This window comes from Tyto alba, unplaced genomic scaffold (genome assembly GCF_018691265.1).
Source record: "Tyto alba isolate M040663 unplaced genomic scaffold, T.alba_DEE_v4.0 Super-Scaffold_20000042, whole genome shotgun sequence".
Lineage (NCBI taxonomy): Eukaryota > Metazoa > Chordata > Aves > Strigiformes > Tytonidae > Tyto > Tyto alba.
In genome coordinates this window covers 14157256-14180224 of record NW_024881293.1, presented here as the reverse complement: position 1 = coordinate 14180224, position 22969 = coordinate 14157256, and the positions used below count along the sequence as shown (strand labels likewise).

The following is a 22969-nucleotide window of genomic DNA, read 5'->3' as shown; positions in this document are numbered from 1 at the left end:
CCTCTCAGCATCCCCTACACCGTGTCGCAATGCGCTTCGTGTCACGGTTGGACACCTGCCTGCGTTTGCTGTGGAGCTGCTGTTTTCAAACAGGGGGCCCCCCAGCAAAGCTGCTGGGGCTGGGCCAGCTCTGCGGCGAGGCAGGTGGCTCAGCCTCTGGTACCGTGACCTGTCCCCAAGCAGGGGCTGGGCAAGTGAACCGAGAGGCTCAGCTTGACCTCAGGGATCTGCCCTGGACCTGGTTCAATCACCACCCACCCTGGCTGTTTTTCCCCAGGACCATCTTTGGCCTCCTGCTGCCTCCACTCTCCCCTCGCACTGCAGATGCACCGGGGCTGCTCCTCAGCATTTCTGTCCTTGTACTTGCCTTCACGCAGCTCAGCCCAGGGTCCCCAGTGCTACCAGTGTGCAAACATCTGGCAGAACCCGGTCACCTCTTTTCCTAGTATGGGGCTAGATGGACCTGCCCAGCACTGCCTTGGTAATTGCTGCTTACTGAAACAGTTTATCAGTCTCCTTTTCAGCTCTTTAAAGATTGTGATGAACATTGGAAACAAGCTTGAACTGCAGCGATAAAAGATTCAGACGTTTCTCCTAATTCTCCCTGGCAATTCTATTCAATTGGGCTCTTACAGATAGAAAAAACGCTCCACCTGCTTTGGAAACAATCACCAAAAAGCCCTTTGCGCAGCAAGGGCACACATTCAGACACCTCTAACCTCCTCTTCTCAGCAGTGACCCAGCACCATTTCCCAACAGCTGAACCCCAGCCTGTTCCACCTTTGACAGAGACTAAAACCTGAAGAACCGGAGCTGCCTGCCCCAGAGCAGGATCCAGACCACCCACCCCACATGCAGACAGTAACAACACCTGGCCCCAGCTCCACTGTCGGGATGCATAGCTCCATAGGCGAGGGCACATCCTTCCTGCTAATCTCCCTCATTGCACCTCCTCAGCCTTTCTCCTGTCCCACTCCACTGGGGACTTTAGCCCGGGACAGGCAGCGGGAAAGCCACACTGTGCCGAACCAGGAATTTCATTTGTGAAATTGTTGCTTTATCAGGAGCAAAAGCTTCATTTTGTTGGCACCACAATTGCTGAACTTTGTTCTCTACCCACCCACCCCAGGGCCAGGCAGCAAGAAGCAAATACAAAATTACCCTGCGAGCCACTGCTGAGCCTGATGGCTCCTTTCCTGTGCACCAGCACATCTGCTCCTCTCCACTAAAAAGCGCGAGATTCAGGGGCAGCAGGAGAAAGAAAAAGCAGGCAATTATATTTTTATGCCTCAGCTTGCACTTTGCCCAGTTGCTCGGTGAAAGGAGGAGCACTGAGGCAATGCAACGTCTTATCAGCTCCGGTGTCCGCAGCGCAGCCCGGTGCCCCCAGCTCCGCCACAGCCTCCCTGGTGCGAAAGCAAGCCGGATCCGTGCTGCAAACCGCCAGCCAGCGGCTGCACCACGAAGCCATCCGGTCCTGCTGCACGAGGTCACCTGCACAAACAGCCCCACGGCTCAGCAATGCCCATCTCGAGTGGGGGGGGGGGAGCACCGGTGGGCTGGGGACAAAGGCTGCGCAGTGCCAGCTGGCACCTCTGAAGAGCATGAAGCAGGATTTTACAAGAAGTGATGAGCCCCGCAGGAAATGAGGAGCTGTTTCCCATGGGTGTGTGTAGCCACAGCCATGAAAGAGCAGCTCTGGGCACACTTTATCACCCGGCGCTGGCTTCTGGCCAAACACCATTACAAGAAACACCAACAAGAATAAAAAAAAGGGGTCCAAAAGCAGACCAGGATAACCCCCCCACACACAAGAAACATGAGCCTGCATGAGCCCGAGCTGGGCAGCAGCATTCACTTTTCCACCACACTCCTGTCAAAAAGCAGATTATACCATTGCGCATCATGGCATTACTAAACTTGCTCAGGACACAGATGCAGAAAATCCCCTGTTGCAGGGCCAGAGGCCCCTCTTCGCTCTCTTTAGTCATCACTTTCCAGTTGATTTTACTCACTCTGAAGAGCCCTGCAGCAGTCCAGGACCTCGACCTCAGCCCTGAGGCAGCATCACTCAATCCATGTGTTTGTGCAAGACTGAGCAAAGAGTCCCAACGTGCCGGGCTGCAAACGCAGCCCCTGGTGCCAGGGCCACTTCTACACCCGCAGCCACACTCCCACCTCTGCCACAAATATGCTGGTCAGAGGGTACTGGGATGGGCAGCGGCAGCCACAACTCCCTCAGCCCTCCACTTCCCTGGGAGGAAACCCCACCCAGGGAACAGGGGGGGGGACTTCATAGGACAAAGACAGAGCCTTTCAACCCTGGTGGTGGTGGGGAGGGGGGAAGGATATTTGCTCAGGACCTCCCCCAGCGAGGCAGATCCCCGTCCTTTTGGGGGGCAGACCAGAGGCCGGATGGGGTGGGGTGACCTGGGGAGACCCCAGGACACAGAGCAGCCAGGAGGGACCCGCTGCCACCACCTCAGCCCCAGCCGGTATCACAGCTCCCTTTGCCAATTATTCTGCCCAAACCCACTCAGGGGGGCAAGGGGGGAGGAGCCCCACAGTCTGAATTTACCTTCAGGGGTGAGTGTACTGCTGCCCAGCTCCGCAGGGACTGTGGGATGGGGGCTCCCCAAACTGGGGACCAGAACAATCTAGGAGCAGGGACTCCCTTCCCCATCCCCATCCCTACAACCTCATGGGGCCACCTGACAGTACAGGTCACAGTGTCCCCTACTAGGGCCAATGCAACAGCATCGAGGGGACATTGTGACCCATGCCAGTAGCTCACCAAAATGCAGGGATCCCAAACCAGCCCAGGCTCACCTCTAGCAGAGCTGTGCAACAGCCAGCAAGCTCCAGAATTTCATGCCATGCTTTGCAGAGAACCCGCTCCCTTGGAGCTACAGCCCATGGGTACCCAACAAAGGTCCTTTGCTCCCCACATGCAAACCCACACAGCTCCCACCAAGCAACCAGCCCTCGCACTCACCCCCAAGCACAAGAAGGCGGCCATAAACTTAGATTCAAAGCAAAAACCAGGGTCTCAGAGCAGCCTGCCGAGGCACAGGAGAGAAAGCAAAGCAGAAAAACCACAGCACCCTGACACCTCTCCCAAAGCACGTAAAGGATTTTGAAACCTGAACCAGGAAGTCAATCAAGGGACCACCATCAGCTGGGTATCACCCAAGGCAGAGAAAAGAAGCTGTCTTCCCCCCCAGGTGCTCTCTTTTGGGTTTTATAGGGTTGAGGGTTGATGCGTTGCAGCTGCAGCTCCTCAGGACTCAATTGGTGTGACCCCCAGCAGGGAACTGGGACCATCCCCCCAGCACTGGGGCCCGGACTCAGCTCACAGGAGGAAGACACTGAATTCCCCACAGCTGCATTTTGTATTAAGCACAAGAGTTCCCCATCTCCTACTCGGCCTGGGAACCTGAGCCCATGTTTGTCATCCTCGCCCAGTCCTCATCCTTCTCTGTCCAGCCCCAAGATCTCTATGTCCCATGAAGACCCCTTATTTAATACACTCCAGTGGGCAGATTTAAGGGTAGGTATAATCACTGATCTTGAACAGAAACACAGCAGATTTAATTCCTTTTTAATGCAGTGGAGATATCTGCTCCCCACTCCAGCACGGAGAACACGCATGGGCCGGAGCAGTCGTGGTCCCCCCCCCGCAGCTGTTGCCTGCAAACACTAACATCTGCACACGAGTGATTTTCTCACTGCATAGAGGAGGAAGAACCACGTGAAATATCGCAAACAGTGCCAAGCTCAGCACCAAACCCTCCCTCAGACAATCCGCAAAAGAATTGTGCCTAATTTAAGAAACTTTTGAGAAACTCCCCCTGACCTTTTGAAGCTGACACAGGGTTTGGTGGAGGAAAAGTGGAAGGGACATGGGATGCTGCACGAACGCAGGAGGGATGTTACAGGGACACTGCAATGGTACAGCACAGATGCTGCAGAGATGGTGCAGGAATGGAAGAGGGATGGTGCAGGGATGCAGGGAGGATGCTTGCAGGGACGGTGCAGGAATGTTGGAGAGATGCAGGAGGGATGCCACAGGGATGATGCAGGGAGGATGCTTGCAGGAATGCTGCAGGGATGCTGCAGGAATGCTGCAGGGATGCAGGAGGCATCTTGCAGGACACTTTCCCACGGCTCTCTGACAAGCAAAGAGTGTTTGGCTCTCAAATTTACTCAAACTAGCCGCTTCATTTCCCCTGAAACTTTCCGGAGAAAACAAGTTCTTATCTCACTAGAAACCCAGGCTGCAGATGCTGGGCTGCCTGGGAGGAACAAGCAGCTCTCGTAAGCTGACAGCGGCACTCCTGGCCTCAGGCAGCAGTGCTGAATCCGTGGGGCTGAGCTGCTGGAACCACGTGCCCGGTGAAGCTGAAAACCCTGGTCCAGTGTCCTGTGGAGCAAAGAGCTGCAAATTTGTTTCCTGTGAGCTGAAAGGGGAAATACAGGGAGACCAGGCACAACCCCAGGGTGTTACTCTGCATCCCTCGTATCGGCTGAAACATCAAACACTTGGCTTTCAGCCTGTATCTTTTTCTGTTAAAGGCTTAGCAGAGGGTCAGGACTCTAATTCTGACTTTGGTTGACTCTGTGGTGAGCGCAGCCCTCCGAGTGGCCACTGCTGCAGCCCACAAAACAGCTGGCACCTCTGCAGCGCTTTTAGCCCATCAAATCCGCCCTCCCTCCTGCTTCCCCTCAGCAAAAAGCCAGCGCAGCACCACCTCTCCCTCTGGAGTCACTCCCAGCGCAGCTCGGGGTGATGGGGAGCAGAACGGCAGAGGTCAGCTCCCCTCCGCTGCCCCTGCCCACTCGGGGAAATCCTGCCGTGGCTGCCAGGGCTCTCGGAGGCGGCTCCGCGACGTCCCTGCGGACGCCCGGGCGCTGCCGCCACTGCCCACCGCCTCGCTGCTGGCGGGCAGGGTGCACAGCCACCCCACGGGGAACAAATTGCTCAGCGGTTAATCAGACACCTCCACAGCACCCTTTTTATCTTCCCAGAGGGTATTTTCTGTCGCCCATCAGCTTTTTCCCACGGAGGAGGATGGCTCTTTTCATCCGCTGGAGTGTTTGGGAAGAGGCTCCGCAGCGGCAGCGATTGCCCAGGGGCTTTTGGTGAGGGGGTGATTTAAAGCACTGCCAGAGCCCTCCTGGACCGTGGGCACCCTGCCCGCTCTGCACCAGCGCTGGGAAAGCTCCCGTGTTAAAATCTGCTTTTCACGGGGCTGCAGAAACACCCGCCCGGCGATGCTCTGCGTAGGCCTGGGGTGACACGGCCTGTGCACATCAACGGCTGACATTTTGCAGATGTGCAAAGTCACTGGTGAATTTGCGCGGTGCCTGGCAGATTGGCACAGCCCAGCAGGATGCCAAGGACGGGTGCTCAGCTCCGGGGTACCGGCGGTTGCAGTCGGGAGCAGCTTTGTCGGGGCAGCGATGGACACGGGTTCTTTGTGCCAAAGGGATCGGAGCGGCTCAGACCTGACAGTTGCTTGGGGTTACCTCCCGAGTCCTTTTTGGTGATATAAAGCAAATATTCTGTGAAGAAGTCACCCCCTGGCACATCACGGGCTCAGGGCCCGAAGGGGACAGGGCACCCCGCGTGCTCGGTGCCGGAGCCCTGCGCTCCTCAGTCGCAGCAACGCGCCGGGACTCCACGTGTGTGTTTTGGTGGGCTGCAAAAACCCCTCATCTCCACGTCTCAGGGAAGTGAGGGATCAGGAAGAAAGGGATGGTGTGATTTTGAGGTTAGTCAAAACACTGCGGTAATTTAGCGGAAAGTATTTTTCTGCTGTAATCTCATTCTCGGGCCATGCCAGGTTTTTGTTTTATTAAAGAAGCGCAACAAGTGTGGGAGGTGTGAACTAATGCTACCACACTGGGAAGGTGGTGACGACCTGAGATCTCACAATGATGTTCATCAGACTCCCTAGTCAACAGGGGTGTGAGCAAGTACAGTGGAAAAAAAGGGACATAATTGGTCTTTTAAGAAAAAACCCAAACCAAATAGCTGTGAGACAGCCTCGTCAGCAAATGCTATTTAAGAGAACAGACATTTGCCTCCTCTCTCCTGGGGCAAGTGTTAACCTTTAGACAAAACCTTCCCACCCGCTTCCCTTTCACTCATGTTTTCTCCTCTGCCTGCTCCCCACTTGCCAAAATCCCTCCTGTTCCCTCATCAAGAGCCCGGGGCTGTCGTGTACCGCTGCCCTGAGAGCTGCTGCTCTGTCCCCACCCGCCACCCCCCCCCCTTTCCCCACGCTGCCACGGGCAGCAAAATCGCCCTGCGATTTGCACACAAGCCGGGCTTGGGCATAAACCTCATTTCTTGTCATTCCTGGGCCAGCCCTCCTGGGGAGGTGGCCGGAGCTGAACCTCCCCAGCGCTCGTGCAAACGGGGAGCTGGCCACGAGCGCCGACCCGCGTGGTGCTGTCCCGGTGTTACGGGCTCTTGCAGGCACAAGAGCCGCCTCCTTGCTCGGGAAGGTTTTTCCTGGCTGCAGGAAGAGAGCTGCCGGTGGTGGTGGGCCCGGCACTGAGCCTGGTTGAGGTTTCTCAAGGGAGAGCAACTCCCATCCGCAGCGTCGCTTCCTGTCCCGCCTGCGAGGGCAAGAGCAACAAGATCTCGAGCGGTGACATGGCAGCGTTGCGCAAGAGCCGACGGGGAGGGGGGGAAACGCAGCTTCGCCGCTTTCCAGAGAGCATCTCCTGCTCGGCGGCGGCGAGTGGAAGTGGCCCTGGCAGGCAGGAGAAGAAGCCAAGTGCCACGAATGGTTTTAACATCCCTCACATCCCATCTTCTCCCCTAAGCTGCACTCGCCAGTGTTTTGAATTCAGGGTGATGAAGAGTGGGGAATAGGGTGGAGGAAGGTCCCTGGTTGGAGAAAGAGGCTGGGGCAGCGCACCTCCCCGTCGGGCTCCAGCACCAGCTGGGGATGATTGCTGGGAGCGCCACAGCCCCTGCCCCACCCCTGCATCCCCCCCGCAGCGGCGCGGTCCAAAGGAAATGGATTTTCCTTTGCCCAATCCGCAGCAATCTGAAGAAAAGCAGGACGAGGCTGAGCTGCAAGGGCAGCTCCTCGGGCTGTGCCTCATCCTGCGCCCAGGATGCTGCTTGGGGCCAGGCAGGGTCACGGCCCGAGGCTACGATGAGGGGCTGAGCCCCGGCGGAGGAAGGGCAGGCGCAGAAAAGGAGAAGGATCCTTGGCAGGCAGAAGAGAGTTGTGCAGCTTCTTGCTCACAACCCATCGGTGCTTCCCGAGGGAGGGCCGGCGGGTGGGGAAGGGGCTGCACAAGCCCCCCCAGGCAGGGAGGCATCACCGCGGCTCCCCTGCCCTCTGGCTTCCCCGCTCTGGGTGCCCAGCTCCCTGTTTACTTGCTTTAAAAAAGTATTAAGAGGCTTTTCTTATCAAATCGCCTTTTAACTTTTGAAGTTGCAGTCATTGCTTCAAAGGTGTTAAGAACAGAAATAGCTTTTTCTCTGATAAAAGTGACTCTGACTCATTAAAAGTCTTCGACTGCTGCTCTAGTGCCAAGAACCATCAGAAAATAAGGAGAGGAAGCTGCCCGCGCTGCTGACTGTGAGGCAGCCCGATCAGCTCAGCTCTTGGCTCTTGTCACCAAAAGTCCCCAAAGATGCCCATGTCCCACTCACCAGAGCAACAAAGCCCATCCCCAGCTCTTTAGGATCCGGGTCAAAAAGATTAATATAAACCTAAATAATTTAAACCTTACAACTCGCTGTATCCACGTTTCATAGCCCCGAGGAGGAGCATTAATATTTCACACACACACACACACCCCCCAGTTCCCATCTCTGCTCCCCCCACGGTGCAGCTGCGCTCTTCACCCTCTGCATCCCCGGAGCATTGGCAGCACCCTCCAACCACCGAGGCAAAGAACAGATTCAAAATGAAATCTCACAAATCCCACCCAGTTTGGTAGGGAGAGTCCTTCCTACCATAGTCAGGGCTCAGGAGCTTCGAACCCAGTGCACTTTTCCTGCCATTGTGCTGCACACGTAATTAATCATCTTGTAACAAATATGTGGCCACTTGGGACTCCGTGGCTGCTTTTGTATTTCTGTGCGGTTATTCAGATTTTCAGAGCCACAGCGGGGTTAAGACACAGGTCCCCCACTTCACTTTCACAGCAACCTGGGGTGCACGCTGTGGGCAGGTGCTTGTGAGAACAGATCACACTTAAATTTCACAGGGTGTTCACCAAAAAAAATTATTTTTTTATGTTTCTTCAAGGCATGAAATAAATAATGCAACAGCATCTCCTATTCCGTTCTGGATTTTGGGTACTGCTATTCCTTTTTCTCCTAATTTTCAAGCTTTTTTATTTCCACCTTTTACAAACTCTGAGTATTCAGGAAGTTTATCTACATTTATGCCAGCTGGAAAAATGCTGAAACAATGAGGAAAATTGCCTGGGTTATATCAAGACTTTCTTATTTTGTCTAACCAGTGCATTAATGCAAGCAGGTCACATAGGGACTAAGTCCCTGGTACCCCTCAGATGCTTTCCCATTTGGTCCAGGAGGAGATTGGCAAAGACAGGTAGTTACAGCAGGAATTAGAGAATAAATTAAAAAATCCCAGCCAGCTCCCAGCTGCCTGGCAAAACATTTCCTAGAAAGGCTATTTTATCCCCCACAACCCCACCCACCCCGCATCTTCTTGTCACCCAATTGCAGTAAAGAGACCCATCTCTTTTATCTTGGTTGCAGAAACAAGAAGTAAATAGGTGCAACTTTAAATTTAAACCTTTGACATTTTGGGGGCTGAAGGGGTGGGGGGGTGGGGGGGAAATGCTGAGAAAATGAAAACCACTATCAGATCGCACGTCTTTTGCATGTAAAGGAGGAAAAAGAAATTCTCTAGTTGTCTGTAATTGCTGATGTGCTGGAAAAGTGCCTGGGAGGGATTTCCCTGTCCCGTAGCAGGAGCCCTCGGGGCGCGGAGGCGGCACGGCCGAGCACCGGCGGCGGCAGCACCCAGCACCCCTGCACAGCCTCATCCTGCGCACGCTCGGGCGGTCACAGCCCCACAGCCCGTCCCCACGGTGAGGGGTCCCTGCACGGCTGGCTCCAGCGCCGACCAAAATGGAAAATCGGGAAGAAAAGGGCTGTGTTTAGTGCTCGGCCACGCCTGGATGCTGTCCTTTCATGCGGGCACATCTGGAGCTGGGGGTGGCCAAGAGGCCACGTCTGGATCGACGCGTCGGCACCGCGTGGCCGTGACCCATAGGAAACCCGATGGGATCAACACAACCCTGACGTTTTTTCTTCTGATCCCTCCCATACGAGTAACCTCCGGCAGCCAACGCAACAACGCTGCACGTCACCGCTAAATATTCAGGGTTACAGACGTGAAAACCAAACGTAGGTGTTAGACTCGGGGAGGCTCAGGGCCGCCCTCGCGGCGGCGGGGGCCGCTCCCCTGCCCACACCCCGATGGCAGCTTCATCCCAACCGGCTGGGCAGAAAACAAGCGCAGGAAGGGGAAAAACTGAAGATGTGATGGATCCTCCAGTTTCTAACACCCGGAGCCCCCCCTCACGTGCTCAGCATCCCACCACTGGGGCTCTCGTGCAGTGACGTGGTTAACACGGGTGTTTTCTCCCCGTTCAGGGGGATATGGACACACATGTACAACCACAGTGCTCCTCACACCTCTCGCCACGCTGCAACCTGTTCATCTGCAAGCAAGAGATCCTGTCAGGTGTCTCCTCTGCCTGGGCAGCACTTCCCTCTCACCAGGGGTGCAGAAGACAGCACCACAGCCAGACAATACAGCTGGACATCAAAAAAAGCTGAGCTAAATTGGACCAAAGCAGCTCTTGCACATCCACTGTTGTTCTCCACACCTTTATAACCATTCCAGCTGTGCACCAGATGTGATGGGGGGTGTTGATGTCTGTGGGCACCAGTGTAGGGCCAGTCCAGAGCTCTGGGTTTGTGCAAAGAGTTGGATAGAACAGCAGCACAAGAAATAGCAGACAATTTTCATGTTTAACTCAGCACAGTAAGACTTGAGTTCTGGGGAGAATTGGGGGATTTTACCCAGAAAAAATGGCATTTCAGAGTGTTCTGGGAAGGCTTGGTTCACATTTTAGTCCGAGCTAATTTAACCAGCCATCACTAAGGGAAGGGGATTTGGCAGAAAGAAGAAGAATTAAAGACAACACAAGTGTGTTGTCTGGGAAGTGGAACTCAGCACCCTGCTCTGCCGCAGCCTTCCTGCACAGAGCGGGGGAACAAAAATGTCAGGAAAAAGATCCCCCCCTCCCTGCTCCTCACCAGGGTGCTGGGCCCGTGCCTGTGCCGGCGAGCCAGGGCTGCAGCAGTGCAGGGAGAGTCAGGGTGGAGGTGCCTGGTCCAGTTTGGGTGCAGGTTTTGGTTAGATGGTATTTTACCCACACACAGCCCTAACACATCACAACGGCAAAGACTTTTAACATCTGAAAAAAATAAAAATAAGAATCGGGCAAGCTTTATTCATCCTAGAGTGTTGCTATTTGAGTAGTTTGTTTGAGGTCAAGGAGTTGTCAAACCTCCCCAGTTCCCTCTGATGTTTTAGCACACTTATCAAGTATGAGTAATGCTACATGCGAGAAATGAAAGATTGTGGTCTTCAGAAGAACTGATATCAGAAAGCCAATTTAAAGATGAATAGCTTAGTGTATTCACACTTTTTCAGTTGCGTTTACTACATCATATTTACAGGTTAATGTAGGGGTGTACACTTTCTTTTTCTCTTCTTTTCTGCATAGTTGAGCGTGAATTTAAAAGACTGAGTATCTGATAAGAGGAAGATACAAGCTGGGAGGCAGCTACATAAATACTGACTCCCACACACCCAAGGTACCTCCAATAATCACTTCATCTTAACACACTGCTGAGCATTATTGCACATAGGCAAGGATATTGGGTGGCATTAGGAATTTAGACAGCAACTCCCAGGTTTTTTTTGCATTAAAGGCAGCTAGATTGAATAACCTGCTTTATCCTTTTGCAGGCTGCAGGATGAAGCTCTAGTTAAGGTGACACAGGAGGCTGAAGATTTTCCCAGATGATGGCCAGTGGGTATCTCCAGACCATTTCTCCAGCTGTATTTCAGCCTGACCTGGCTGTGCAAGGATGAATGGACCTCACAGACATTCTAAACTTTATCATCCCTAAACCCCCATTGGATAAATCAGGCCAAGCAGCCCACGGTCATGCACATCTCCACCACAGGACTTATTCCCCTGGAAGCCCGCAGCCACAGGCACCAAGGCACTGTCTTGTGCGACTTACTGGGCACTAAACTGTTGCCGAGGCTCTGATCATAAGTTTCTGCCTATTCATAATAACAGGGGTGCAGGTGGCCATGAAAAAAACCCGCACGCTTTCCTGGTGGCGTTTCATAAACAATCTCTAATACCCTTCCTGTTAAAAGCCAGGTTTTCGACACATTTTTCCACGTTTTCAGAGGTGGTCTGCAAACAGCAATGGGGTAGCTAAGCTAGGAATAGAACCGGCACCAGTTTGCACGATTAGTAAGATGTGCAAAGCACAGTCAGCAGATTTACACGTGGGGCTGCCTGCCAGAAGTGCGGAGACGGAGCGGTGCAGGGGGAGCGTGTAAAGAAGGCACCTGGATATAAAGATAAGGGCAAGGTTCAGCAGGAAAGAAATAGGGGTGCAATACGGGCAACTCAGCGCGCAGGAGGCAGATCATGCGAGGAGCAGCCCTCGTGGGGCTGATAAGGCCAGCAAGAAGAGATAAGGGGCAGAAATGTTCTTGCGGCCTGCAGTCACTCCGCCTAGCCCCACCCGATCTCTCTGCAGAGGAAACAATAAAAACCAGCCCCAGCTCCAGTGCCCAGAACCTGCGCCACAAGGGCCAGAGCATCGCCGTGAGTGCAGGGGAGCGACGTCGCATCCTCCTTCCCCCGCTGCTAAGCTGGATGCCAGCACCTTCCCACCGCAGACATCCCCAGGGACCGGGCATCAGCCCCTGCCCGGCGTTTGTGAAGAAAGGAGCCCTCTGCCCTCGAGGGGCTGCAGCCAGCTGTGCAAGCTGGAGTTGCAGGCACTGACACTGCCAAGGTCACCTGGGATTTCTGATGGTGGAAATGCCAACCAGAAACGTGGCCGTTATTTTCTTTTCCACAAAAAGAACACACTTATCTAGAAATAACCTTCTAGGACTGACATGAGAATAAATTAGAAGACTCCTATAGGGCGGGAACAGGGAATTCAGCTTGAGTCTGAGCCTTAACTGCCCATGGCAGCATCTGGTCTTCTGTGTGATGGGGGACATGATGCAATGCAGGCAGCAGTTCATTTTGCAGATGATTAATACTGCAAGCTGTCTATGGTTTGGAATTTTCCCTTCTAATTATTTTATAATGATGGAAATATAGCCAAGATTAAATTTAAAATAGATTTTTGAAATGGCATTGCCCTTACAGGTACACCCAGGGGCTATACAGTCTGTCAGGCAGCTGAACACACTCTGAATGTAGCATCTATTTCCAGAAGTCATTGCTAACTTTTCCTACATTGGTAATGATTCAGTTTTGGGCCTTTGCCTAAGCTAAAGGTCATCATTAACTCATGCTCTTAAGGGAAGACTCTGTAGTCATCTCTCCACCTAACGCTACAAAGGTGTGAAAAATAGTGCCTGAAATGTGTGAGATTTGTTGGGGTTTTCTGGAGTGCGCAGTGTCTGGCAGCAGAGACATTTTCTTCTCAGAGGCACAGGGATGGAGAAGCGTTTGGATCAGAGTTCGGCTCCATCCAGCCCTGGGGCTTGTCTCCCCGGCGGGGGGTGCTTGGCGGCGAGGGGCGCGGCGGCAGCACCGCCTGCCCTCCCGGCTCCGCTGCCTGCGCCTCGGCCACCACTCAGTCCCCGATTGCTCCTGGCAGACTAATCCTCCCTGAAATCCTGTGATGCCAACTCGCATGGTTTAGCCGTGTGCTGCATGAAAAAATCTTTCTCTTGGCATTTTTTTTTTTTTTTTAAAAAGCCTCTGCCCGCTTTCACTCGGTGCCAGCTCGTTCTGCGTTACAGAAACCAGTGAGCAATTTTTCCCTGCTCAGACACTGCAGGTCTCCCACAATGTATATTTAGATACCTGTAGCACGTACCCCTCAGACACCTCTTGCCAACTCAAAACCCCAGGCTCCATACCAGAGCCCTTCTGCAGTTCCACTCGTTGTCTTTGCCCTGTCTTCGCTGCCTCTTCTTGGAGGCAGGAGGAGCAGAATGGCAAAAGGCATTGAAGATGTGAGCTCACCAGGACAGCAGAGCTGTTGTGGAGAGTGCCAGTTGTTACTTACCAGTTACTACATGATTTGTTCAGGCCACGGCTTTCTCCTTAGTGCATTAATCTGTATTTATCATCATTGAATTGCCCCTGCATTATCTTCTGCAGTTTTCGAGCATGGTGAGATCTTCCTCAACTTGTCACAGTCATTTTCAGCTTTTGCCAGCACGAATAACTTTATAATGCCAGAAACTTTTTCATTTCACTGTTTACTGCTTTTTCTCAACCACTTGCTAAATGCATTGACTAGAAAACAGATGCCACCACGGTGCCTCTCAAATTAACACCTAAGCTGTATTTCCTGGAATCTGTTTGGGGCTTTTGAGAACTTTCCATTATGATCAGCAAAATCATCACCTGAAAATTTTATATCAAAATGGCTATATTTTTTAATATAAGAGAAATGTATTGATTGTGAGGGCTGGAGGTATGCAGAGGAGGAAAGCCTGCTTTCAAAAATACACATTGAAATAACATCAGGACTCAGAAAGCCAGGTTCACCGATGGCTGACCGTCCTGGTTTCAGCTTGGATAGAGTTAATTTTCTTTCTAGTAGCTGGTACAGTGCTGTGCTTTTGATTTAGTATGAGAATAATGTTGATAACACACTGATCTTTTTAGTTGTTGCTAAGTAGTGTTTGTCCTAAGTCGAGGCTTCTTCACCCCTGCCAGGGAGGAGGCTGGAGGGGCACAAGAAGCCAGGAGGGAGCACAGCCAGGACAGCTGACCCCAACTGGCCAAGGAATATTCCACACCACAGGCCGTCATGCCCAGCTTATAAACCGGGGGGAGTTGGCCGGGAGGGAGAGATCGCTGCTCAGGGCCTGGCTGAGCATCTGTCAGCAGGTGGTGAGCAATTACATTGTGCATCACTTGTCCTTCTCAGCGTTTATTTCACTCTCTTTTTGTTATCTTCCTTTTCATTGCTATTATTATTTTTATTTTAAATTTCAATTATTAAGCTGTTCTTATGTCAACCCACGAGTTTTTCTTGGTTTGGGTTCCCCTCCCCATCCCGCCGGGGCGGGGAGAGGAGTGAGCGAGCGGCTGCCTGGTGCTCAGCTGCCGCCTGGGGTTAAACCACGACTCTGACAACATCATTAAGCTCTGAACGCCAGAGAAGTGTCAGCAAAATGTTTAAATGTGGCAACGTGCTTCCCCTCTGCTGCAGGAAGGGGAATGCCACGGTCCCTGGCTCCCTCTCCTTTCACCTTTCCAGCCCTCGGGCACCCCAAGCTCCTGGCCGTGGGGGAGCGCTGGGCCCAGTGGGGGGGGGGTGCCCCACGCTGCTCGGGCTGCCCACCCAGGCTGTTTCCCTTCTCTCGGGAAGCAATTTTGAATCCCTGCAGCCAGAGAAGGGAATCAAAGCAAAGTCTCTCATTTCCTGGGGAAGTGCTGACACCACCGGCTCCTATGCAAAGCAGAAGGCTGATATTTATACAGCGTTTCTTCCTCTGCTGGTTGTGCTGTCGAATGAAAGTATTCGTGGTGGCTGTGCTTCGAGGGAGCCTGGGCTGGCCACGTGCACCGGGACTTGCTCGCCGGAGAAGGTCCGGGCTGGGCCCACGGTTGTGCCCCTGACCCCAGCAAAGGAGCAAGAGGGAGCTGTGGCAGGGGCTGGGCTCGGCTCCTGGCCGGCCTCGGGCTCTCTCTGTGCGCGGGTGATGCTCTCAGGCTCAGGCGCAGACGCAGGTGCCAAGGGAGAAGCCCCACAGCTCAGCCCTTTTCCTGCCCCAAAAAGCTGCCAGGTCTGGCCCCGGGACTCAGCAATGATGCGAAAGGTCTTGTGCATGGAGGTGCGGAGTGGCCACGGGCGGGGGCCGTTCACCCGTCAGCTGGCACAGTGAGAAAAACTACATTTTTTATTTTATAAATAAAGCATCTCTGCCTGAGGGAGTGGCAAAATGGTGGAAGTGTGCAGTGCAGAGCCAGATTTAACAGCTTCTGCCTTCAAATGTCCTGCCCCGTGTAATTTCTAAACGTCACCTCTGCCCTAAAATAAACATCACCAAGCACTACTGGTAAACACAGACCTGTGTTTGCCAGTGTAAATAATGATTATATTAAATCTGTGGCATGGGTTTACATTTTTAAACATGGGTTGAATCAACAGTATAATCTTAAATGCCAGTTGATAGTGAATTTGGCTGTTGCTTTTGACCTTTCCCTTCTTGTAGACAGGTAAGAAAAATACCAGAATAGATTTCCAAAGAGATAAAGGCAAGAAATACCTTCCTCGCTTCCCCCTCTTAGGACACACAGAGGTTTTTTTAATTATATAACACTGACGCTGGTAATTAACCAGCTTGAAGACTATCAGAGATTACTTCAGTTCAACGGCAAGTTAATGAATTAACTTCTAAATGGGAGCAGAAGTGGGAATAGGTCAGCTGCCTTCCAGGCAAGCCTTGCAGCTATCATCAGCTGAAACCATTAGCACAATAAAGGCCCTTATCTAAAGATGTTATTAAATGTGCAACTTGGGGATATGGAGATGGCTGGACGTGCCCAGGGTATCGGTAGGAAACTCTCTAGGACAAGGCAGCAAAGGAGAAATGCAAGTGTGGAGGGAGGGGAAACACCGTCCCTATCTGCATCTCCTCCAGGAAAGCAGCCCCGGAGCGGGGGACAGACAAAACCTGGAGCAAGGGAAATAGTGGCGAAGGGGTTGTAAGAAGGTGTGAACTGAGCCGGGTGTGGGGCCAGGGCTGGTTTACTTCACACCCTTTCATGCTCTCCGGCTGCTTTTTCCTGCTGCCGCCGCACCCTTCTGCTCCCTCCACAGGGGCCCGGCAGCTTTCACCACCGTGAACCCCGGCTCCAGGTTTGGCCCTCGGTTTGTGCAACGGCAAGGTCACCAACAAACAGGAAGAGTTATTCATTTCTTCCTCGCCTTCAGATGAACCCGCTCCCCACAAAAAGTCACCTTTGGGCACCTGCAGGCTGAAACACCTGGCGGGGTTGCCTCGCCCTGGGCCGCAGGCGGCAGGGCCGGGAGGGGAGGCAGGTCCCTCCCTGCAGGCACTGAACCCGTCCTACATAGCAGGGGCAGCGGAGCTACCCCAGATCTGCTGCCACGGCCAGGCTGCTGCCTGCACCCCCGCATCGCTCGCTCACAGCCTCTTGCTGCACCCTGAAATGGCTGCAGGCACATGGAGCCAGAGAAGGGCCCTGCGCAGCGGCGAGAAAAGCTGGTTCGGCAGCGATTGGGAAGGGCAGGAGTAGGGGGGAGGCAATTTCTTCTAGCGAAATAATTTCTAAGCCTCCGTCTTGCTATGGGCTGTCCGTACCTGTTCTGAGGGGAAGAGAGGACAGAGGGAATAGGACAGGAAATCGAACTGCTTGTGGTTTCTTTTGATCTGAAAGCATCACTGTGTCAAGTTTCACACCTGAAGAGCGGTTGCAGCTCTCTGGTTTCCCTTCACGCCAGTGAGTGCAGTGCAGCCTCCCCCCTCGCGCTGCAGCCTGCGGGCTCCGGCTCAGCCTCGGCTGCTGCGAGTGAGAAGCTCTGCCCAGTTCTCTGCAGTGGTCCCAGCACAAAAGGACGAGAGACGGGCTGTCAGCGGGGTTGGCTCCTGCAAGCTGTCGCTACAAAGGGTGGTGAGCTGCCCGTGAGCCCCACTGCCCCAGCCCCAGCGCCAGCACGCCGGCGGTGCCGTGGCTGCAGGAGGGCTCGGCAGTGGAGATAAAAACCTAGACACAGGCAGGGGGAAAACACACTTATGGGCAGAGGGAATCGGGGAGGTATGAGCCCCACAGGCTGCTTAATCTGTGCCCTTCATCGCAGCTACCTGTGCTCCTGCTGAGCAGGACATCTCTCCGCGGGATACATTTACCACGCTGGCTGCTCCTGACGAGGAAAGTTCCGTGCAGATTCAGTCCCAACAGACAGGCCAATACACCTTTCTCAGCTTTTGGAAACAGAGTTTTATTAGGCACAACGTGTTGATATACCTCCCCAGTTCAGATGACCCTATGTATAGCTCACATTAAGGGCCCTCTTCACCAAATTGATTTGAGGGATTATTATATCCCATGGCTTGTCCTTTCACACAGTTTTCTTATTGGTACATTTCTTTATTAGCTATAAAATGATTTCTGGAAAAATATAACTGTCCTTATTCTCCAGAGCCTAACATTTTCACGAGAACTGCGTAACACAGAAAGGAACACAAGGGAATACATCTCTGAGAACTCTCTTTGGCTTGTAAACTGAGGTGACTGAGGAACAGGATAAAGCAGGATTTAGAGACCTCGCTGAGGCTCAGCTTTCAGCGCCGTGTAGCTACAGCTCAGGATGCCTCCTGCCTTACGCTGAGCCCTGAGCTACATGCTCGGCTGGCTTAAAGTTCTCCAGCTGTATCACACCTACTCCACACTCACTGCCACGGCTGCCGTGCAGGCTTCCCCAAAGGTGACACAGGATGGACAGAGAAAACGTCCCAGCAGACACCCCAAGGAACACACACCCTATGTGCAGCGTTTGCGTAGGTAAAAGGGAGCAAAATGCTTTGAAAGGGGAAAGAGGGGAAATGCATTAGATAAAATTAAACAAAGTCTGGAGATCTGGTAAAGAGCGGTCTCCTGAGACAGAGGATGGAAACCCCTGTCATCGGGAATCACTAAAACCGATGTGGAGATGATGCTAGAAATGGGCATGGACGCTCCTTGAATGCTCGGGGATGGAGCAGAAGCACCACGTGAGAACCAAGTAGCAGCTTGCCCAGCCTGAGAGTAGGTTTCCCATAATGATGCTCCGCCGAAGCTTCCCAACACATCTCACTGTACCCATTCGGTGGGGAGGGAACATTTCCCGCAGCCCAGCTGACACTGGTGACACCTCGGGATGGGAATGAGCTGGTAGCATCACACCCGTAAAGGGGACACGCCTGCGGAACGTGCTGCACATCCCCCTCCCTGCCCTGGGCATCGTACGCTTCTGTATCTCCTCTCTCCTTCACAGAGGGTTGGAGGTCAGTGCCTCCATGTCCAGGAGAGCTCTGAAACAGCAGTGTGGCCTTTACAGTTTTTGCAAAGTCCAGCCCGTTCTGTTCCACATCTGCAGCTCATCCAGTGGTGCTGCATCCCCTGTGAGAGCAGGGACCCAAAAGGCTAAAGCTATGAGTATTATATTCCTCAACTATTTCTGAGTGCTGCAAATACGCCAGGCACTGAAATTCAATAAAACCCTTCAGTGCTAGGTCTTCAGTTCAGTCTCTCCAGCTTGCACAGTATGGTAAATAGGAATAATTGATGAGTACAGCCAATGTGAGTCCAGCACCGGCCCAGCTGAGATTTACCTTGATTAGTCTAAGCAGCCAGATGTTAACTGAGTGACTCACTTGCATTTAAAGCTAGTAAAATAAATTTAAAATCATTTTTAAAATCTAAAATGTTGAAATGCTTTCTAACCAGTTAATTAACAATTTTGGTATACATTGTCTTTTTGCTTATTTTTTTATTTTATAAGTAATTAATTTCAAAAAAAAAAAAAAGGAAACAGTTCAGCTAACTCAGCTAAAGGTGAGAGAATGTTTTATAAAGGCAATTTCCAAATACAGAAATATCACTTTTAAAAATGCCTTGAATCTTAAATCTTAAAAAGAAGAAAGTAAAACTAAGATATGTTTTGCATTTCAATAAAAACCAAATATTTAGTCCTCCAAAACAATTGTTGCACAGATAAATGAAACTATCTTCTGGACCACACTGTCTGGTCAAAGAGAAAAAAAGTTCCTTCTTTCTGAAGATAAATTATGATAAACTGAGAATAAAATGGACGAGGTTCTGCTCTTGCTTCATGCCAGTGTAAATCCACCACCTTTTAATCATTATCCCTTCTTCGTGCTCCAGACAGCTGAGGGATCTGAAACTGTTTCCATCGATAGTTTCCCATGTCAAGCAACTCAGATCTCAGGCACTTGTGTGAGGACGAAGGTGACAACGAAGCATAATTAAAGCGGTTGCCGCCCCAAGCAGCTGTAGCTGTGTTACATGGTGGGGGCACTGTCTTAGCCTCTTCCTGACTCTTGTCCCTTCACACCTCAAGTTTTAGCCTGGTTTGTAAGCGGAACAGCCAGCTGAAATGGAGACCTACACAGTGACCACGGTGTCTGGCCAGTCTCACCCAGCAAGATGAACGTCATGGCCAGCTGCAGTTGCGCAGTGGTGATGCAGCCCAGCCCCATAAACTCCTTTATCATTTATGCAAAGCAGAGAAAATGACTTCCCTTTTGAAGGATAAGACATCTCCCTCCCACCCCTTCCTTCTAAACCCTCCATGCCTTTGGAAGTTCTTGCACTGGCCCCACAGCAGGCCATTTCTGTGCTACCTCACTGAGATTCCAGGCCACTGTCCTCCAAGCTGCTGAGGGCTTTGGTCTTAATCCGGAGCTTGTGAGGTAGGGCAGCACAGCTTCGGCCCTTCAAATGATCTTCTGAGGGGCAGGGCAGGCTGCATGGGGGTAGAGGAGAAGTTTTGGGCACTTGTTGCTCGTCATCTTCATCTGAGACAGTTGTGCTGCTTTCTTTGCTCACCTCGGCTGGACTGGGGGAAGGGCACAAGAAGCAGGCACTGCCTGACAAAGGCACGTGGAATGCATATTTGTCTGGGAGGTGGTTATTGAGGAATGGATAGCAAACGGTGGATCTGAAGGATGCGTCAAGCCTCTTTGGCTGTTGAAGGCCAGGCGTGTCCATGGGAGCTGGCTTTGGGTCACAGCCGAGGATGTTTCCAGATGGGCCAGAGGTTTTGCAGGAAAAGTCAGCTGGCTCCAGCACCTTCGGCACGAAACTTTTTGTTGTGAAGAAGCAGGACTCCCCAGGGAAGGGCTCCATCTCGAGGAGTGGGGACGCTGCTCTGTGCCCTCTGAAATAAACTCCCAAGAAGTCCTGGAGGGAGTGGCCCTGGTAGGTGCTGGTGTCTGGGCTGATGAGCCCAAAGCGCAGCTTCAGAGAGAGCAGCTCTGTCCTGAGGATGGCATTCTCCTCGCTGAGGGCAGCCAGCTGGCTCTCCATGGCGAAATCATTGAGGCGCCTCTTCTCCCGTGAGCGCTTGGCCGCCTCGTTGTTCTTGCGCCTCTTCTCCCAGTACATGTTGTCCTTCTTCTCATCCGGCATGAACTCCCGCTTGCGCCGGGAGGGACCGCTCGCCTTGCTGTGCAGGAGCTTGGCCTTGCTCTGCTGAAGCGCAAGCTCGCTGACGGTGCTCAGCGGTGCCATGAAGTTTTCCATGATTGCGAACACAGCCGGTGTTCTGCCGGAATGAGAACACAAAACCTGTAAGGGTGCTATTAATTAATAAATTAATGTAACCACGTGGTTGTTTTATCTCTGTGGCATTCGTAGCGTGAACACCCAGTGCAGCACTATACACACATGTGACCTGAGGACAGGGTCCCTCGGCTATTTCTGTTGTTTTGGAGCCACATTTTCAAAATACTATCGGCACATCAGTGCCCTCGCGTCTCAACAGTGCCTGCAAAGATCACCGCAGGCTACCCAAAAAACATGTGTGACTGAGCTGAATTTAAAAGGACATATTTTGCCGACTCAGTGAACAATCACAAACACTTTGCTTAACTAGCTTCAGTCAGGATAATAAAAATTGCTCTCACATACTAGTTATCTCCCACTAATCTCAAACTGCCTTACAAAGGAAATAAGACGCATTGCCTCTGTTTTACAGATAAGGAAGGCACAGGGAGAAGAACTGATTTACCTCAGTCACATACTTTAGCAGCTGAAGCAGAGTTACAAATCTACTGAATATATTCAGTCCCCGTTTTTCCCCCAAACCCCTGGTCCCACTCTGGAAAACCTGGATTTGATGAAGTCTATGATTCTGATAGATCTGTAAGAAAATGTAGGAGCTTGCAAGTACTTTCACTGCAGGTGCTGAGCAGCAGTATGGCACCAAGCGTTGGCACAGAAGTGTTTGTCAGAAGAGAATGACCATGGTAAGTTCCTGACTACTGGAAGAACCTAGCAGAGAAGACCAATGAAACAGTCCAAGTTGTGAAACGAATTAATAAGAGATCACGCTCCAGACATCCCCATCTAAGCTACAAGCTTCCTGTAACTGCGATCTTCCAGGAAAACCACAACAGCCCTCCTGTCTCTGGGCAGGCTGGGAGGGATTGTGCTGATCTAGTGTGAGTGTCTGGAAGCAGGCATCTGTATGTGGTCACCTCAGGCACCCTCCGTACTTCACAGAGACCTAGTGAGGGAGCTTAGCATGACATATATCTTACCCTGAAGTACTCACATTGGATCAGCCGAGCTCCCTGGTCTGTTTACTGATTTTAAGAAAGCCCAGAGTGATTAATTCTGATTTAGACCTTGCAGGCAACTTAGGTCTGGTGAGAGGGATCACATCTTGTGAGTGGAACTTAAGTTATGGGAAACTACTTTGTAGGGTCAATAGGAGACAGCTTGTTATGACCTCTGCAGGATGGGTAGAGAAGGAGCAGAGAAAGGATCCCACTCAGAAATGCTCCACTGACGGATGGCTTAGGGCCTAGTTCCCATCTAAGAGAAAGCTGGGCCAGAGGCACCAGCCAGCACTGAGCCTGGTAAACCATCAATATTACAGGATTACCCTAAAATGGTAAAGGGCAAAATTGTGTCAGTTTGATTAGCAAATAATGCACTGAAGTTTTGGTATTTGCCACATTTCAATCCCCACAGCCCTTGTGCAAGGCCCTTCATTTTAGCCTCATGACGAGGTGACCGTTGGGACCCACAAAGACCAACACACAAATAGTGGTCAGGATGCCCTCCGTGCTGTCTGGTGGGTTGCAGTGCACTTTCCTAGCACTGTAATGCACTCATGGTTCACCAACTAGTTAGAATAATAATAGTACCTGTCTATAGAATTGCACAGTGCTTTTCTGAGTCATGGGGACAACATCACCAAGGTTCCTGGCAGGGCTGGTCAGAGTGTTGGGGGGAGGAGGGCTGGATGACATTTTCAGCTGAAAACATTCCCCCTCTGCTCCCCAAGAAAAAAAGATGTTTCAGGCTGAAAACTGCATAAACTCAGAGGCAATAAAATCAACAAGACATCCAAAAGCCAATCATTACTCATTTTTTAGCCAGAAACATTCAGTCAAAGCATTTTTGTCTTTCAAACAGCTATTCAGGAATCAAATTAAATTAACATATTCAGAGCTACAAGTGAAATGAGAAGTCAAACTCCTTTAGAAAGCCTGAGCCATATACATCCATACAGTCAGATGCTGTGAGCTTGTGAAAATCTGGCATGTGACCTTTCTGAAAATCAACACAGCTGATAATCAGCATGACTAAAAGCCAACATTCTTGCTAAATCAATTTATTGCATGAATGACATGAATTGCTCTTTTCTTGGTGACTGATAACCATCTACAAGCAAAAGGGGAAGATATATTTCAAAATCATTCAGGACATCACTTTGGGCAGGTCCCTCTGTATGTCCCTCTGAACACAGAAGGGCACTAGTTCAGTGAAGGACATAGAGAAACAGAAATGATGAAGAACGATGCTTGGGCACTCCACTTGTTCTTTCACAGTAACATCAACACTAATCAAAAAAGCTCACACTTCTGTGGAAAAAAACCAAATTCTTAAACACTGTCCA

At 51.7% G+C, this 22969-nt stretch overlaps 1 protein-coding gene across 1 annotated transcript; it reads right to left on the bottom strand.

Moving 5' to 3' along the window:
- Window positions 1-18370: 18370 nt before the first annotated feature.
- On the bottom strand, window positions 18371-20583 carry NFILZ (NFIL3 like basic leucine zipper). The gene is given in 3 exon segments (XM_033002879.2): window positions 18371-18438; window positions 19662-19941; window positions 20284-20583. Coding segments are annotated over 3 exon segments (648 nt in total).
- Between the last annotated feature and the right edge of the window lie 2386 nt (window positions 20584-22969).